The 20436-nt window shown below is 38.8% G+C and overlaps 1 protein-coding gene across 1 annotated transcript in view; it reads right to left on the bottom strand.

The window, feature by feature from the left end:
* The window catches only part of CERKL (ceramide kinase like), a 148956-nt gene that overhangs the window by 23146 nt on the left and 105374 nt on the right, over positions 1-20436 (bottom strand). Inside the window, exons 3-4 of the mRNA XM_060151180.1 lie at positions 13137-13268; positions 5147-5210 (exon numbers count right to left, since the gene is read on the bottom strand). Coding sequence (XP_060007163.1) covers positions 5147-5210; positions 13137-13268 — 196 coding nt within the window. The remainder of the gene's footprint in view (positions 1-5146; positions 5211-13136; positions 13269-20436) is intronic.

The following is a 20436-nucleotide window of genomic DNA, read 5'->3' as shown; positions in this document are numbered from 1 at the left end:
TATGATTTCAAAGACCTCTATAAGCAGATTTCCAAACGTTCTGTGAACTTAATTATAACTTTCAGTTCCATGCCTGTCTACCAACCGAGGTGTATGCGGCCTAAAAGGGACCCGTAAAGTCTTCCAACACAGCATCTAACTTAGTACAAAGAACTTGCCTCTTCCATATAGTATGTCAACACTTGAACCCTGGAATCGTGCATCCAGTTATAGCACATGTTAACTCATTGCTAGAGTTAGTAGAAATGGCCTTTCTATGAACATGCTCTGCTACAAAAACCTTTGCAATTTTGTCATAACACATTCTGGGGCTTCCCTGGTGGCGCAGTGGTTGAGAGTCTGCCTTCCAATGCAGGGGACATGGGTTGGAGCCCTGGTCTGGGAAGATCCCACATGCCGCGGAGCAACTGGGCCCGTGAGCCACAACTACTGAGCCTGCGCGTCTGGAGCCTGTGCTCTGCAACAAAAGAGGCCGAGGTAGTGAGAGGCCCGTGCACCGCGATGAAGAGTGGCCCCCGCTCGCCGCAACTAGAGAAGGCCCTCGCACAGAAACGAAGACCCAACACAGCCAAAAATAAATAAATAAATTTATAACACATTCTGTGTTAAATATTTTGAAACTATAACAAGTGATAATTATAACAATAAAGTAACATTTAGTGAACAATTACTATGTACCAGACACTGTTGTCAGCACTCTCCATGTGTTAACTTTTTAAATTTGAAAAATAACTGTATGCAGTAGATACTTTTACTCCCAATTTACAGATTAGGAAACTAAGACATAAAAAGATTAAGCGACTTTTCCAAGGTCATACCATAGTAAGCTATGGAATGAGATTTTGAACCAAGACAATTTGGCCTTAGAAACTACACTACTATTTGATATATTAGACTCCTTTCTTATATATAAAACCTAATGAAAATAGCCTTATGAGAGTTTTATTATTTTGGAAATCAGTTTACCAGTAGAATCACTGTGGAATTAAATAAGTGAGAAAGGAATATATTTATTTATCTTGACAACTACTAGATCACTGAGATCATCTCAAGATACAGTTACTCAACCTAGGGAATATGTTTAATACAAACATATCGCAAGAGTCTAGATATTACAAGAAAAGGCAAAAAATAAACTTTTTATAATGAGTTAATTTAACCACACTTAAGAGCTACCCTAAAACATAAACCTTTACAAGTGGTACACCTTGTGTTTTCAGAATTAGCAAACTCTTTCTTGCCATGACCCAAAGTAGAGCTTTTCTGTCTAGAAAAGTACAACTGGGGGCTAATATCTTACTTCTCTTTTTTAAAAAGTGACAGGAAAATTTTTAAATTGCTGTTTGTGTATTTGTCTATCAACCCATATCATTATTGAAATGTTTATTATTGCATTTTTGACTTAAAATTTTTTTGAAAAGAGATACTTTTTTTTAACCTTATTTAGTAATACAGATATGGTGGTGATAAAATGTTAGTGCAAGCCAAATAATGTCTAGATTCTCGTGAAATTAAAAGAAGGAAAAAACTATAATTCAACAAATTAAAATTTAAAAATGCTGTGAAATAAAAGAGGAAAATATTAGTATATGTATAACTGCATAAGAGCTACAGATTAGCTTAACAATTTTCACATTCATAAATCCAGCTGTTACCGCTTCAAGTCTATGCACCCAATATTACACTTTTCTTTGCCTTTACAAAACTTCCTATTCATGCCCAGTGTAAAGAGGGGTCAATATGGAAACGGACGCTCCTGCAAGCTCTAGCAGTGAATCTGAGAGTATTTGCTAGAACACACTGGAGCTGCACACAAGCTGTCATGAGAACTGATACACTGTTCCTGTTGGCATTAGGAATATGTCACAATATGTCTTCATAGAAACATATGCAACTCATTAAAAAAACTCCAAAAACTTAACAAATAATCTTCTTAAACATTATTTACTAATCATTTTGCTTTAGTGAAAAATACACATAGAATTTCTCTTGGATCTTAAAACTCTCTGTCTGGTCTGTGTCTAAAAAGCTTTAGATGATTTCCTAGTCACTCCCTACCAACAGCTCCACTAGAGTCAGGCAGAGATGCTTCAGGCTTAAGTTGAGCTCCTCTTTCATCAAAATACCATAGAATCCTGGGGTTACCTTATCCCGACCTTGAGTCTTTTGTATCAATTTCTGAAAAAGTCCTCCTATAGCCACTCTTTGAACAGATTCAGGAACAGGGAACTCATGAATGTAGTGTCTTCCACTTTCAAACAACTCTACTTGTTAGAGAATTGTTCTTTGGAAGTGCCTACAGAAACTGTTTCCATTGTTCTCCTCATACGTATACTTCTCTATGTAATTCTAAGTAGAGTGACTTAAAATTACTATTTTATTAAGATAGCTATCCCAACCACCACTTCGTCTCCTAACTAGAAAGACTGGGCTCAAATAAATAAATAAATAAATAAGCTATTTAAAGGATCTTAGAAATATGAGACAACTTGCAATAGAAATTTTAAATTATTATAAGTTCTAATTAATTCAGCATGCTGTAGAGCAGCGGTCCCCAACCTTTCTGGCACCAGGGACCTGTTCTGTGGAAGACAATTTTTCCACGGACGGTGGGCAGTGGAGGTGGGATGGGTTCAGGCGGTAATGCAAACGATGGCGGGGATGGGAAGCGGCAGATGAAGCTGCACTCCCTTTGCCCACTGCTCACCTCTTGCCATACGGCCCAGTTCCTAACAGGCCACAGACCGGACCGGTCCTCAGCCCGGGGGGTGGGGACCCCTGCTATAGAGTTTAGAAACAGTGAACTCACTGGAACTCAATTGACATAATGGTTAGGCCAAACTACTTGGTTTAAAAAAATGTAGTTAATAACTAAAGGATCTATATATCTTGCACTGCCACACTGCAAAATAACAGCACCTGCCATGTGGAATAAACAAGAATTAAGTATGTTCAGGTAAAGAGAAAAACATTACTTGTTGTGCTTAAGCTATAGTCTTTCATCATTCTGCAAAGTTCTTCTTGATCCTTGCATAGTTATACCAATGGAACTTAGTTATAGATACCACATTTATCAGAACATTTCATAACGTGGACAGGCAAGAACAGGTCTAATACCTACAAATACCTGTTATTCTTATTATTTATATAATCACGTTTCGAAGCAAGGACTTATTTGCAATGCAACATCTCTTATATACTCACAAGCTGTGCTTCAGGACTATGCAGCATATTAAAGTAGGTAGCTGGTAGGCATGATTCCCCCAATTACTTTTCCTAAATTGTCTACTTGCAAGATAATTTCCTAAATGTAGCCTATTAATCAATCTGTCTAGCTCTAAGTATAAAGCTCTGAAGTAATCTCCTACCTCATATTCTTCATGCTCAGTATTTATACAACATTGCCATCTAGATTTGCTCCCCTCAATTAAATTCAAATGCTTGAGAGGGTGTGGAGAAAAGGGAACCCTCTTGCACTGTCAGTGGGAATGTAAATCGATACAGTCACTACGGAGAACAGTATGGAGGTTCCTTAAAAAACTAAAAATAGAATTACCGTACGACCCAGCAATCCCACTATTGGGCATATACCCAGAGAAAACCATAATTCAAAAAGACACATGCATCCCAGTGTTCATTGCAGCACTATTTACAATATCCAGGACATGGAATCAACCTAAATGCCCATCGACAGACGAATGGATAAGGAAGATGTGGTACATATACACAATGGAATATTACTCAGCCATAAAAAGGAACGAAATTGGGTCATTTGTAGAGATGTGGATGGATCTAGAGACTGTCATACAGAGTGAAGTAAGTCAGAAAGAGAAAAACAAATATCGTATATTAAAGCATATATGTGGAACCTAGAAAAATGGTACAGATGAACTGGTTTGCAGGGCAGAAATAGAGACACAGATGTAGAGAACAAACGTATGGACACCAAGGGGGGAAAGTGGCGGGGGGTGGGGTGGTGGTGGTGTGATGAATTGGGCAATTGGGATTGACATGTATACACTGATGTGTATAAAATGGATGACTAATAAGAACCTGCTGTATAAAAAAATAAAATAAAATTCAGAAATATAAATTCCTTTTTGAAAAATTATGTTTTACTTACCAAACTTTCTTCTTCATCCAATAATACTTTTCACACCAACAAATATTAAGCACTTCTGAAAAACAACCCTACTAATTCTGATTGCAGCACTTTCCTCTCTAACACATTCTACTAATTTTTCGGGAAGAGCAAAGCCTTTCATTTCAGTTGAAAAACCCAAATGCCCTTCCTGATATTGTGAGTGTATTGCTGCCCCCCTGCTCATTACCACGTTACACAAACAATTCACATACCTGCCACCTTTTAAAACTCTGAAATATCCACCCTTGCAAAAAAAATCTTCCCTAAAAGAATATATTTTTAGTTTTGTACATCAATCCAGTACTTTAGCAAATTGATTCACCTAAATTTTAAAAATGTCAATTAAAGTATATGTCACTTGCCTTGTTTCTAATGTTTGCATGCCAGTGAACAATTTCTACACACACCAGCAATGTATTGCAAACAACAGTTTCTAATGCCTGCTGTGAATAACATACTTATTTGGTAGCTACTAAATTACAGAAGGTAAGTAAAATTAGCATATTTTTTCATCCTGAAAAATATATATTTGTTTTTACAGAATATTTACACTCAGTCAATCATATCCAAATTAACCACTGGGTAGCTATTAATACTATCAATAAATTTGCAAAAAATGATCATAGTATAGTTATATCACACAATCAATACAATATGTTCCATCAATGCTTTTCTATATACTCACAGGGTTAAAGCCAAGAATTAAGGACTACAGAGGCAAATGTATACACATTAGGTAAGAATAAGGTGATACACTGTGATTTCTCAGTACTTACATTTATATCCCTCCTTTTGCTTTCCTATGCCCCATCCTGCAAGGTGGATGACTATGCCGTAGTACATTATCAGCACTGTTATTACACAGATACAAATGAACTACAGCCTAATTACATACATCACAAACATTTAAAAATTGTAAGTCTCAAATATGTGGCTAAAAACTAATGAAAACATTTAATAACGTAAGCCATATGACATTTATAGATTAATAATACAACCTACCCATCAAATCCCTGTAGTTCACATTCTTTTAGCAGTGACACGGCATGCCCTTCATATTCTGTTACTATATGAGGAAAAAAACAACACAGAAAAAGATGAAAGTTTTAAACAAATGATCTACACTTTTAAACTTGGTTTGGCAAAATAATACGCTAAACATATGGTCAGGTCGTAAAACAACATTTATTCTTGAATATTTATATTTTAATCATGGGAGAGAGGATTAAGTGTTACTTGCCTGTTATGTTTTACAGCTTTATGTAAAAGAGGGTCATATATTTGTTCCAACTACATAAGTCATTTGGGGATATCCCATTAGATAATTTATCTTGGTGCCTGTCTGTTTAGTGTTCCCTAAATAAGACACATTTCCTTTAAATCAGAAGCCTAGGAGCAGCAGTATTTTGAAAATAAGGCATATTAGCTGGCACCAACTAGTCAATGTTAAATCACTTTGGCAACCTTACATGAATAAATTAGTTGAAAGGTTAGTGTAAGATTTACATACTAGAAGAATGTGTGTCTGGAACTGCTAGACTAAAAAGAGGAGGAGTTGGATGTGAAAATGTGAGGCAAAGCCAACACCAAGGATAACAGACCCAACGCCAAGGAGGGTGGCACACAGGCCCACCAGAGCCCAGATTCTCTGAGGAAATGAATCTGTCACTCCCTATTGCTGCCTCTACAGTCACGATGCCCTATGCGGTGTTGCAAATGCCAGAGAAGACAGGATAAACTGACACACTGCAGATGGCACCAAGCATCCCAACCACATTTAGCATTTTCTAGGGCAGCTTTGCCAGAAGAGACAGCCCAGCTGTACCCACCCATCAAAGATTTCTGCTGACTGACGTGACACTGCAGATGGATGTTTTTGTGTAAGAATGTGCATCATTATATGCAAGATTACATTAATCTTTCATGCCTGTCTGTCCCTGGGGCCAGCATGGTTCAAGCTTTTCCTACAATGCTTTTAGATATTGTTAAAAATTATCAGTCTTGGTGTCTAAAAGAATCATTCTGTATCCAGCAGCATTACATTGTAATTCTCCCACAGCTTATTCAAATGCCGTTAACATTCACATGAATAAAACCTCTCTCTGTTAAATTCTATTCAGAAGAAAGCTACAAGAAAATGAAATATTTAATATTAATAAATTTAGGTTATCGTAAATGATTGTGTGCTGATCATTCATCTATAACTTCAGCAAATAGTTGCAACCTTAAAAAGCAAAATAATAAAGTGTCTTACAGACACACATTAAAAATAATTAAGGATATTGGGAAGAAATATTTATGCTGAGAATCAGTTTATCAAGTCTCGCTTTTATTCCAAAGCTTACTTTGGTAAAGCTTTTCGAATCCAAAACAAAATTAGCCTTAAAATTATCTTGTAGCTGAATGCTATTTTTACTTAGGAGAAATTTTGAAATAATAGTCGATTTCTTCCTTTCATCTTGCAGGTGAAATGTGACTATACACTGACGCAAATTATCCAAGAACAGTAATTTTTTAAGAGATATTGTAAAAGTTAAATAAGATGACTGATCCGGAACAACAGACGGACAAGATGACTGAAACCTGACCACAATATACTAGGACAATGAACAAAGTTTATCAAGTCCTTGGCCTCAGGGAGGTTACCTTCTGGAGACAGAGGATACGCACTAATTTTTTTCAATGAATGTACAATATATATAAAGTAGTATTAAGTGATTATGAAGAAAAATAATATAGGGGAAAAGGATAGAGGGTAATCTGAACTACTAGTTGGAAGGAGTAGAAGAAATAAAAACATGTGTTTAGACAGTGTATTATGGGCTCTGGAAGCAGAAAGAACCAGATTCAGATCACTCCACTTCACAAAGACATCAACAGTGGGCAGCTGCACTTTCAAAAGAAAGTTACTGGCCTCTTCTTTCAACTACTTTCCTTTGCCAATGAGACTGACACGCCTCTTACATAGGAAATTTGGAGTTTTTATCGTTTACAACTCTTTGAATACACAGTTCTCACTGCTGGGATCCCCCATGCACCCCAACCTTCAGTTTAAATATTACTACCTTCCTCCAATATTGTCTTTCTGAGGAAATGTCTTGAGGTTGATACTGAATGTTGAGGAAACAGGCTGAAGTCAAATCAGATGAGTTCTGATTTGAATGTAAGGAAACATTTCTTAGTCTGGTGATAAAATTCTATGATGGGATAAGGTACTGAGATGTCATTTTCTTTCCTGTCCCTTAGGTACTTCAAACTTCGTAAGTTCAAAATAGAATCCATCATTTCCACCTTCAAATATACTGCCTTTCAGTTACACTATTCTTTTGTGTGTTCCATCATCCACTCCCCACTACCCAGGATGAGAAAATGTCTTCTTTCTAGAGTATCCCTTTCTTTTACTCTCCAAAACCCCTCCATGCCCAAAGCCAGTGGTTTCTGTCTTTTAGTTTATGCGGCTGCATCCAACATTCCTCAAGCCAAGGCCCTAAACCTAGTCACCACCATCTTTAATATGCAAACTACATCAGCCTCTCCTCCAGTCTCCCTCTAACATTTATCCCACTCTAGCCAGAATGACCTTTCTCAAGCACATGTTTAACCACATCTCTTCCCTACATAAACACCACTGATGACTATTCATTGTCCCCAGGGATAAAGTTCCAACTCCCTGAGATCCTATTATTAGAAATGGGACTGGTCATATATATACATAATTATCCTAGGGATAATAAAAAGAACTTTTCACCCATAATTCTCTCCCTCTCTAGCTGGATCTGATTCATGGAACATTTACGATCCAGATTTTTATTAAAATGTAGGTAAAACTGGAAGTGAGTAATGCCTCAGCGTACTAGCATCTTTTGTAACAGTTTTATCAGATTACCTAGCCTCCTGCTCCGTGAGATCAGGAACCATTAGAGGCATCTCCAGGGAATGGAGGGCTTCAAGTAGAGACATAAAGAGCCAAAGAGAAAGAATTCAAAGAGAAGATTTGGTAAAAGTGTCAAAAGTTAAACACATGGTTCTAGAAGGAGGAAAAAAAAGTGAAAATAAACCCCACTCTTTTGACAACTCTGCCCAGGGTCAGAAAGGAGGTAAAATTATCTGGTGACTAGGCACTCCCATGGGCCCTGAGCTGGCAGAGATCAAGGCTACATTCAGAGAAGTGTCTTTGACCACGATAATGATAATCAGCGTGATAAGGTCTAGCAGCTTTGTTACTACCAAGATTGACTAAAGGAGGTGGAATTGCCTGTCTTGAACAAGAGAGATCACGGGCAGACATGAAATCTCTTTTCAAATACCTCAAAGCTCATGGAAAACACGTATTTCATTTATTTTGTATCGCTACTAAAGATAACGTCAACACTGAAAGTCACAAGGTGGCAAACGTCAGCTCACAAGTTCTTGCAGTTTATATCTTGCACAAAGGCATTTGGCAAAGGGTCAGGTAGGTTTGCAATCCAGCCAGTACTCCTATTCAGCATGTGAGGTGACCTTGGGCTACATCAGCCCAGAAGGAAGAGCACCTTTTTGTAAGTTAGCACAAAGGAGGTGCTCTTTTCTAATATGACCCTGAACTCCAGTTGAGAATATCCATCAGTATTGTCCAATAACGGCACATACTGACTCCATCACAGGGTGCCCAGGCCGAGGCTGGGTGTTCTTCCACCAAGAGTGTCACGTGACTGCACTCCACTGCATGAGGGAAAATGAACTAGATGGCCTCCAAAGTTCTTTCCAGTTTAATTTCTCTGCTGCCTTGACTCTTTCACTTTATCGTTCTATGAATTATCGTATGAATCTATGATGTCCAAAATTCCTCTCACACCTTTAATAGTGTAATTCCGAAAGTCTGCTCTGAGAGGAAGAGAAAGAAATGGTATCATATGCCATTTGATTCACATATCAAGTTATTAGGAATAAATAACTTTTTTTTTTTAGGTTCTTCCAGTTCTTCTGACACCCTGTCCCCCAACCTCTGGAAATCTGTTCTCTGAATCTACATGTTCTGGTTTCTTTGGGGGAATTTTTTAATAATATTCCACATATAAGTGAGATCATATGACATTTGTCTTTCTCTGACTCATTTCACATAGCATAATGTCCTCAAGGTCCATTTATGTTGTCCCAAATAGCAGGATTTCCTTCCTTTTCATAGCTGAAGAGTATTCTGTGGTATGGCATGCAAATATATATGTATATGTATACACACACACACACACACACACACACACACACACACACACACACACACACACCACATCTTCTGTATCCATTCATCAACTGACGGACACTTAGGTTGATTCCATGTCTTGGCTGTTGTAAATAATGCTGCAATCAATATGGGGCACAGATATCTGTTTTGAGTTAGTGTTTTTGTTTCCTTTGGATAAATACCCAGAAGTGTGGAATTGCTGGATTATATGGTAGTTCTATTTTTAATTTTTTGACGGGCCTCCATAGTGGCTGCACCAATTTACATTCCCACCAACAATGCACGAAGGTTCCCTTTTCTCCACATCCTCACCGACACTTGTTATTTCTGGTCTTTTTGAAAACACCCATTCTTTTTTTTTTCTGTACGTGGGCCTCTCACTGTTGTGGCCTCTCCCGTTGCAGAGCACAGGCTCTGGACGTGCAGGCTCAGCGGCCATGGCTCACGGGCCCAGCCGCTCTGCGGCATGTGGGATCTTCCCAGACTGGGGCACGAACCCGTGTCCCCTGCATCGGCAGGCGGACTCTCAACCACCGTGCCACCAGGGAAGCCCTGAAAATACCCATTCTGACAGGTGTGAGGTGATACCTCCTTGTGATTTGATTTGCATTTCCCTGATGATTAGTGATGCTGAGCACTTTTTTAAGTACCAGTTGGCTATAGGCATATCTTATTTGGAAAAATGTCTACTCAGGTTATCTTTGCACTTTTTAACCAGATTCTTTTGTGGGGGGTTTTGCTATTCATTTTTTTTTAATGTATAGAAAAATTATAATGTATTCATCTAGCTATAATTTTTACATCATGCCTCATTTATACAGCACTATCTCTTAATGAATTCATCATCATACAGAACTTGTTACATAATTCATATTCCATTTGGACTTGGCAGTGCACAGAAGATATGTTAAAACAATGGTCACACTGGACATGCAGAAAATATGTACTCTTTCTGCTTTACTCTTTCATAGAAAATACTTTTTCAAAGTTTGAGTTGAATCTTACTGTTACATAATTTATGAAACTGAAATCAACTGCATTATGACCATGTTTTTATAGTACTTTACAGTACACAAGGTAGTTTTAAATATACTACCTTATTCAAATTATAAAACTATACTGTGAGATAAGCAGGAAGATTCTAAAACTTTTCAGATACCCAAATGTTTATTCAGTCCTTCACATGAAACAGCAGATATTTTTAATATAAATATTTAGCCAATATACATATCAAAATGGTTTTATAAGCAAAAGATGCAATTTTATAATTTTGCCTGTAGGAGGAGTGTTAGGCAGCTAATAATTAGCCATGCTGCACAAATATATAAATAAATTCTATATTTGCATTTATGTAATATTCTAATTTTATCTTAAACTAAACATAATAAGCAAAAACATCTAAAATTCAGGGAAAAAAGTCCTAGAACATAACATTTTTCTCTCCAATACACTTGTTTTAAGAAGGAAAGCACATCCTATCATCTCCTCTACCTTAGTTCAGGCCTCATAGGCTGGTTTCCTTTCCTCCAATCTCTCCCTCTTCTCTTCCGATATTTCTTCTGATGACATAATCATCTTTGCCAAACTAGATTACAACACGATGATAAAAAAAGTACACCACCTCCGAATCAATGCATGATGAATAAACTCCTGAGTGTAGCATAAAGATTCATCCTTAATCTGGACTCAGACTTCCTCCTGTGCACTTTGTTGGGAGCCTTCCCAACTTCAGTTCAGGTGTCCTCAGCCTTTAGGAGAAGGGGGTCCCACCCTCATCCCATGGGAAGGGTCTTGATGCTTAGACGGTAAGTGCTCCAGGTGGGGTATATGTACTACATTAGGACAGTCAAACTGATAGGAAAAAATTTTTAATCCTTGTTCAGGATTAAAACATGTTGAATCTCTTGCATATACACACCTCTCCCCATCTCACTAGATTTGAATAAAGAAGAACTGAATTCATTGGCACCATTTTACGATGATGGAAAGGACCATATTTAAGATAAAGCCAACGTTATGAAACAACTACCAAAACACTATGGGTACAGCACACACAGCCATACCCACTTGTATGTGCTGCTAGCGTGCCTGCCTTCTCTCACTTTTCTTTTCTGCTATATATATATAGTAAATATGTATATTTATTATAACGGTAAACCATTATTTGCCTTCTCTGACTTTCTAAAACTGTCCAGTTCAAATTCTTTTCTTGGGTCTTCTGATCAAAATAAATAAGACCCCTGAGATACCATAATTCCTTTATGTATATCCCAATTATATCTACTTTAAATATCTATTTTAATCCCTAATAAATTAACAGTCACTCAAGAGCAGGTAGTAGAACTTATCCACCTTGCATGGTGCATAGTGTTTAACACAAAGCATTCAACAAGAGTTTCTTGAACTGAATGATATGTCGTAATATCCATGTAAAACTGTTTTGGATACTAAATCAATGAAACAACAATTAAATACTATTGTGTTCACCAATAAGTTTATTCAACTTTTAACTGGCTCATCCTAATATGAACTTCAAACTTTTCCTTCTTCCAATCCTTGAAAATCTTCAGGGAAAGCAACAATAGATCTGAATCGTTTCTTTTTCTTATAAATCACCTCCAAGTAAGACAAAAGCCACAAAGATGAAAGATTAACTCCTTCACTACAATTTTATTTTAATTCAGAAACTCCTCTTGAGTTTTTCATGGTAGTTTCTCTCCAACCTTCATTGTAGTAGATGCCTTTTGGGGTGGATGACCTTCTCCAAAAGATTATTGTTGCTGCTTTTTTTGTTTAAAGGAATTTCCTTCTACCCCATCCATCAAGTCATGAGATGTAGGTTTATAAACCTTATTTACGTTGTGAGACCCATCTCCCCTGGTGACAGCAGAGCAAAGCCAGGTCACTCTGAATCCCTTCCCTAGGAACTTATGACTGGGACTGGGAGATTCCAAGTACATTCTGGCCTTGTATCCTGAGTAGGCTTATTATGCAATATTCTTCATCAATTAAAATTTACTACAAATTTACACTGTGCGTTAATGAAGCTACACAGAAATAAAACCAGAAGAACTGAGGGTGTGATTCACGATAACGTCAACCCTCCTCACCCCACCCCCGTGGGAAAAATAAGAGTCTCAAGGAAACAAAGGAATCTGGTCACCAAATTTTAAAAGCTGAAAAGAATTTTACTAATCTTCTTTATATGAACTTTAGCATTAGCAAATTTCTGTCTTCGTGGGCACAAACCTAAGCACCCTTCTTATTTTAGACAATGAATTTAAGCTTCTGGCTTCTCTAAATTCATCTAAAATCAGCAGTTAAGTGCTTAGTTTTGACCTAACCAGCAGGGGTCAGAGTCAGAACAAAAACCACCTAATGAAGGATTCCATGGAAAGACATCAAACATTTAAGTGAACAAAAATCAATTGCTGCTGAACTGCAGAGATAATGTTTAAATAGCCAACATCTCAATGAAGGCATCAAAACGTGTGCAGCCCCCTTAAAAATGACACCTAATAATTTTTAAAGTCTGAAAAAAGGTTTAAAGAGAAAATACTGATATTCTAATAAAAATAACACAATTAAAAGAAAACAAAATAATTGAATTATAATCCTGGAGCTGGCTGCAGTAAGTTATCGAAGCACAAAAACAAGCTTTAGAAATTACAAGTAGCTTCCTAAATTGGACTCAAGAGCAAACTCAAGGTTATTTTGCTTCCTCAAGTATGATTTTTTTTAGAGGTGAAATTATATTCTGAAAATACTTACCTGTTACATCCGTCTTTATTCCCGCAATCTTCAACAGTGGTTCAACCTTCTCATAATAGACCTGAGTAGCTTCTTTTTTGTGGCTTTGAGGGTTAAGGACTATTTTTAATGACTTCGGTCTGTCTGAAAAACCTAAGAGGAAAATATAAAGACCAAAATTATAGTCTCTGTCGGCATTTTTTTTTCTTTCCCTTTAAAACCATACACTAAGGCCAGTTAGAATGTTATACACCTATTTAATTACTGTTTGCTATTTTTATTTGAAATTCTTCCAAGAGTGTTCCTGAATATGGCATTATTTTAAAACATTTCACAGTTCCTAGCAGTGAAATAAGAATATCCCTCTTAAAGTAAGTCATGAGTTATAACAAAGCATTTAATTTATGAAGGAAGGTGTGAATGAAAGCGACTTCATGAATATTAGGCAATGATTAAGTATATTTACCAAATCACCGATAATATATCCGATGTTCCTTTGGCATTTGTTTCTGGGGAAAAAAGCCATGGACTATAACAGATTAGAAAGTCCATTTCCTCTCCTTGGATAAATGTGGTCATTATTGGAATTGGGCATTCCGGTAACCCCAGGGCTACCCAGGGCTGACCTGCTGATGAGCCCAGAGTGGAGTGGAGGATGCAAGGCCAGGTCAGGGCCAGCACCCAGAGCAATGCACGCTGGAAGCTAAAAAGAGGGTTTAGGTCGGAGTTCAAGCCTGAAAAGGGGCCAAGGGAGAAAGAACTCTTCCCTGGGGAATTGGGAAAGCAACGCCTCTCAGCGGGAGTTCGGGAATATAGTGCTGCCTCACAGTTGGGGCTGAGATTTGATACTACAATTTTCTGGGCTTGCAAGATGCTTAGCACTTAGAGCCCAGTTGGAGCAGGTGCAAAGCAAATTTTCCGTTGTTAGGAAGGGGCAGGAGAGGACAGAGGAGCCAGAAGAAAGCTGACGGCTATTTCTTTCACGGTAAGCTCTTCTCACGGGGCCATGCTTCAAAGTTAGAAAAGCAGTTACTAGCATCCATTTTTAATGAAACCGTTACTAAAGCCAAAAGAAAAATGTCCATTACACCCACGTCAGTTTTTGTGCCTCAAGTAGAGACAATATTTTATTTCTTACCATATTTGAAATAATAACAATTTTTCAACAACACATATTGTTTGAATTCAGGGAGTGTCTTGGCTGAGGACCAGACGGGACGATGCTGAGCTCCTTACCTCTTCTGTACTTGGCCCTGGGATCCCATTTTGGTGAGAGACTTCTGCCAGTCTCCTAATCACTCAGTCTTGCAACCTCAATTCCTTGTTTTTCTTTCAATTCCTACATTCAAATGAGTGCCCAGATTCGTGAGGTGATAACTATTTGCTTCCACGCCTCTGCCCTTCCTGGCTGTCTCACTCTGGCTCGGCGTTCTCCAGGACCACTCACGGGTACCTTGCAGCCCCCCCCCTTCCACCATATCCTCAGACATCACAGCTCCCAGCAGCCCTGCACTGGTCCAAAGCACCAGGGCTCATCACTGCCTGTGGGGCAAGCCTGACCCCTGAAAATGACATCCAGAGCCTCCCCCAACCAACTCCAACCTATCCTCTCTCCTCTCTCTCACACATATTCAAGAAATACTTGTTGAGCATTTGCACTGAGAACTGGGAAGAGGTGGAAAGTGATTAACATGTGTTCATGCTTTACAGGGGGAAGACGTATCCACAAATAGAACCAGTACAAGACAGAACAGATTTGTTAACACGAAGGCACAAAGTGCCCTGGGAGTGGATGAGAGGAGGGTGGTTAATTCTTATTAGGGATCCGGAAAAGGCTTCCCAGAGAAGGGAGCATTTGAGCGGGACTGGGCTCATGCTGTTTTCACTACTTGCAATTCCCTCCTGCCTCACACTTCATCCTCCCCTTAGCAAAACAGCAGGGGTAGAGTCAGGGAGGAAATACCAAGCAGTGAGACCAGCACAGAAGATGCTCGAAGCAAACTAAGTGCAGAGGGTTTTCTGTTCCATTTCCACTTCCCCTTCACGATCCAGACCCACTGTATTACTTGCTGAATACCAGCTGCTAGGCCTTCCTCTGTTCAGACAGTTCACCGTTTCCACTCTGCCTCATCTCCAATCCTGTAAAAATCTGACCACTTTTTCAAAGCTCACCTCAAATACCACTTCCTCACTGAAGCCCTTCCTGACCAGCAGAATTCACCTCTCTGGCTTCTTGCTCCCGTGTTACTCTCTGTACCCCTAGTATCGATTTTTTATATCATTTATACAGAAAACTCTGATAAAGGACTCAATGTCTCAGGACTCCCACCGGCCAAACCTGGGACAACACAAAATGGAATTAAGACAGTAACATATCATACATACTACAGTGTCTTTTTAAAAAACCCAATTCCGGGAGTCAAACCGACACTAAATACACATATAAATAAAGGAGGAAAAGGAAAAACTTCATCTTAGAGTAACAATTAATAAATACGGGAAAATTACAGAGTTAGAAAATCACTATTTGCAACCATCATAATAATGATGGATTTAGGCAAGAATCAGCAATGGATGCTTAAACCATCGGTGACAGTCAGTTGGGGAACAAAATACTTACTTATTCTTAAACTCTGTCCTTCCCTATTACTCTATTTACAGAAAGTAAAAAGGAATATTTACAGTAGGGAAGTCGGGCAGACACGTCCTCAGTCAAGTGATCAAAGTAAACAACACTCTGAGTGTTGTTAACTCAAACTGACACAAACTGAGTGATACAAACTGACACATGTGCCTCATGTACGAGATACACAGCACTAAGGACACACAACTTCTGTGGGAGTCCTGCCCCAAGTGCATACATAATGTGGACCTAACCAGATGAAACACTCAGACAAACCCAAGTTGAGGGGCATTCTCAAATTACCTGCCTTAAACTTTTCAAAAATGTCAAGGCCATGAAAGACAAAGAAAAACTGAGGAAGTGTTCCAGATTAAAGGAGACTAAAGAGTGACAACTAAACGCAGTATGTGACTCTGGATCAGGTCAAAACAAAACTGCCATGAAGGGGGCTTCCCTGGTGGCGCAGTGGTTGAGAGCCCACCTGCCGATGCAGGGGACACGGGTTCGTGCCCCGGTCCGCGAAGATCCCACGTGCCGCGGAGCGGCTGAGCCCGTGAGCCATGGCCGCTGAGCCTGCGCGTCCGGAGCCTGTGCTCCTCAACGGGAGAGGCCACAACAGTGAGAGGCCCGCCTACCGCAAAAAAAAAAAAAAAAAACTGCCACGAAGGACAGCATTTGTGTCCTTTAACCAGGAAGGACGAAGCAGATTAATCTAGGGCTCACTTTTATTAAAACACGAAAAGGACCAGAAATTTGTTCTAAACTCCAGAGTCCAGACAAAACATCTGTTTAGGTTTCCCTTACCTGGTAAATTTGCTGCAATACCCTCATTTCTCCAGCAGGGACAGACCCAGTAAGGAAGGTGTCTAGCCACCAAATTGCAGTCCCCAAATGCTGTCATACAAACCAACTTTTATTTCCCCCTTTTCTTATATCATGACTGTGGAGGAACAGACGTTTGTGGAAATGAGAAACAGTCATTTGGGGTTAGTGAGGATAAGCACATTGCAGTCGAAGGCTTGTAGACCTTAAACATATGTTTAAAAGTGCACGCTATACGTCCCACCCAATCTTTGTGACACAATCTTCTTAAAATGGCAGGAAAGGGGCTAAAAATATTTTTAAAGACTTTCTAAAAGGATTTAAGCAAAATAATTTTATTTTTAAGCCTCAGTTAACAGCAATGAAAACTAAATTAATCAGAAAGTCCCATTCCTTAGACATTCTGGTCAATCAAGGGGTTTTTAAATACAAGTCAACAAAGCCAATTTTTTTTTTCTTTACCAGAGCACGTATTCATTTCCTCATTTCTCTTTTTCTTTTAGATGCATCTAATATGATGACTATGAAGATAGAGTCTAAGTATATATGAATTAGGTAGCAATTTGAAATCAATTTAGAGATCAGGATGGAGATCTCTACCGAATAAAGTCGGATTTTTAAAATTTTCTTAATTAAGTGGAATAAAGAGACATAACTAGCAAATCTCCATCCTTCTCTCCTTCCATGCTCCCTCCTCAAGCCTCCTCCTATTCCATTCAGTTTCTTGAACTCCTTTGTTCCCTCTACCACAGGGTCCTTGCACCTGCTCTCCCCGCTAGCTGCCCACCTACACCTGCTGCCACCATAGCCACTTTGCCCAATTAACCCCCTCTTCTCTTTGTCTTGATCTCACATCAGTCATTGTTTCTAAGGAAAGCCTACCATGGCTTCCTTGGCTTTGTGACTTCAGCTGGGTCATTTCCCCCTTATCATTTGTTCTCACAAGTCCATATACTTCCCAATCTTGATTCTTACACTGCTGTTATTTTATATCTATTTATTAATTATTCTTCCATATTAGACTGGAAACTCTCTGGGTTTTTCTCCACATTCTATTTCCTTAGTGCAGGGCACATAATAGATGATCAAATACTTGATGAGTGAATAAAAGGGCAGTGTGAGCTTTAGGTCATCTAGATAACAATAACAACCATTCATTTATTCACAAATAACTACATGCCTGTTATTTGCCAGGCAGGGCTCTAGAAGCTGAGGTTCTATCAGTGAACAAGAAAAGCCTCTGTCCTCATGAAGCTTCCATTCCAATGGTAGGAGACAGAAATAAACAAGAGAATTCAGAGCATGCTAAGTGGTAAAAAGTTCTAAGGATAAAAGTGAAGCTCAGGACCTAATGAAACTTCAAAGCTTTTGCACAGCAAAGGAAACCATAAACAAGACGAAAAGACAACCCTCAGAATGGAGAAGATATTTGCAAATGAAGCAACTGACAAAGGATTAATGTCCAAAATTTACAAGCAGCTCATGCAGCTCAATAACAAAAAAACAAACAACCCAATCCAAAAATGGGCAGAAGACCTAAATAGAAATTTCTCCAAAGAAGATATACAGATTGCCAACAAACACATGAAAGAATGCTCAACATCATTAATCATTAGAGAAATGCAAATCAAAACTACAATGAGATATCATTTCATACCAGTCAGAATGGCCATCATCAAAATATCTACAAACAATAAATGCTGGAGAGGGTGTAAAGAAAGGGAACCCTCTTGCACTGTTGGTGGGAAGGTAAATTGATACAGCCACTATGGAGAACAGTATGGAGGTTCCTTAAAAAACTAAAAATAGAACTACCATACGACCCAGCCATCCCACTACTGGGCATATACCCTGAGAAAACCATAATTCAAAAGAGTCATGTACCACAATGTTCATTGCATCTCTATTTACAATAGCCAGGACATGGAAGCAACCTAAGTGTCCATCGACAGATGAATGGATAAAGAAGATGTGGCACATATATACAATGGAATATTACTCAGCCATAAAAGGAAACGAAATTGAGTTATTTGTAGTGAGGTGGATGGACCTAGAGTCTGTCATACAGAGTGAAGTAATTCAGAAAGAGAAAAACAAATACTGTATGCTAATACATATATATGGAATCTAAAAAAAAAAAAAGTCATGAAGAACCTAGGGGCAGGACAGGAATAAAGACGCAGACCTACTAGAGAATGGACTTGAGGACACAGGGAGGGGGAAGGGTAAGCTGGGACAAAATGAAAGAGTGGCATGGACATATATACACTACCAAATGTAAAACAGATAGCTAGTGGGAAGCTTCTGCATAGCAGAGGGAGATCAGTTCGGTGCTTTGTGACCACCTAGAGGGGCGGGATAGGGAGGGTGGGAGGGAGGGAGATCCAAGAGATATGGGGATATATGTATAGCTGATTCACTTTGTTATAAAGCAGAAACTAACACACCATATAGTTTATGGTGTATAGAAAGCGATTATACTCCAATAAAGATGTTAAAAAAAAAAAAGTGAAGCTCAGTTGTGGGAGAGAAGAAGGGCAAAGGTAGAAGAAATGACTTGCTGGCCAGGGAAGGTCAGATCACCCAGAGCTTTGTAGGCATTTACAAGGATTTTAGCTTTGGTTCTGAGTGAGAGAAGAAGCATGGAGAATTTTGAGCAGTGTTTACAGCAACATAGCCTTAGGTGTTAAAAGGATCACTTCAGCTGCCATATGGAACGTAGACACAGTTAGGGTAAGGACTAACAAAGTAAAGAACACTGGCAATATTCTAACACTGTGTGCTTAGATACAGTGGTTGAAGTGGACCTTATAAGAAAAGTCAGATTCTAGATATATCTCCTCATTGAAGTATAATTGACATACACATTATACTAGTTTTGGGTGTACAATATAATGATTCAACATTTGTATCCATTGGGAAATAATCACCACAATAATTCTAGTTACCATCTGTCACCACAGAGTTACAAAAAAATTTTTTTCTTGTGGTGAGAACTTCTAAGATTTACTTTCTTAGCAACTTTCGAATGTATTTTGAATATATTTAGATATATTTTGAAGGGAGAATGGATAAGATTTGTTTCCTATTTTGATATGGTATATGAAAGAGAACAAAGAGTAGTCACATGTGTGGCTGAAAAGGGGGAAAGTAAGGACATAAGAGGGCTAAGGACTAGTGAAAAGCGGCAAAAACAGTAAATTGTGGTCTCAGTGGGGCTGAAGGATTATAGGGGTTGGGAGAGTTGATCTGGTGAGCTAGGAAGACAGAAGGCAGTAGCCACATGGGGGGTAGGATGATTAAAATTGAGACAGAGAGTTATTGCTAGTGACAATAACAAGATCTGATGAACTTCCACATTCATCAGAATCACAAAAAGGAGCTTCTTAAAACAGAGATTTCTGGGTCCCAGCCCCAGAGTTCTGGACTCAGTAGTCTGCGGGGGGGTCTGAGAATTTATAACTAATTCCCAGGTGACGCTGATGATGTTGGTCCAGGGGGCCACACTTTGAGAACTACTGTACTAGAAATATGATTATGGGAGAAAATGGGGAAAGTGAAATACCTGTCAAGATCTCTGAAGGAGAAGAGGTAAAAACTGAGAGAAATGTACAAAAAAACCACATAAAATTATGACAGCAGTAGTACTGGAGCGAGTGACAGTGAGGCAGGAGCTAGAGTCTTCAAGGACTGGCAGAAGGATGCAGCAGGCTGTACAGGACTGCAAGTAAAGCTAGCAGGTGGTGTCTGATGGACTGAGCTTCAATGCTGAGGATTTTTAAGAGAGTACGCTGAGAAAATGGTCCCCAAATATCAGTGAGACGCAAGAAGACTTCAAGACATCAACAGCACCTCCAGCACCAGTTGTATGAAAGG

Source organism: Lagenorhynchus albirostris, chromosome 6 (genome assembly GCF_949774975.1).
Source record: "Lagenorhynchus albirostris chromosome 6, mLagAlb1.1, whole genome shotgun sequence".
NCBI classification, from domain to species: domain Eukaryota; kingdom Metazoa; phylum Chordata; class Mammalia; order Artiodactyla; family Delphinidae; genus Lagenorhynchus; species Lagenorhynchus albirostris.
The sequence above is the reverse complement of the archived record's forward strand: the minus strand, read 5'-3'. Positions and strand labels throughout refer to the sequence as shown.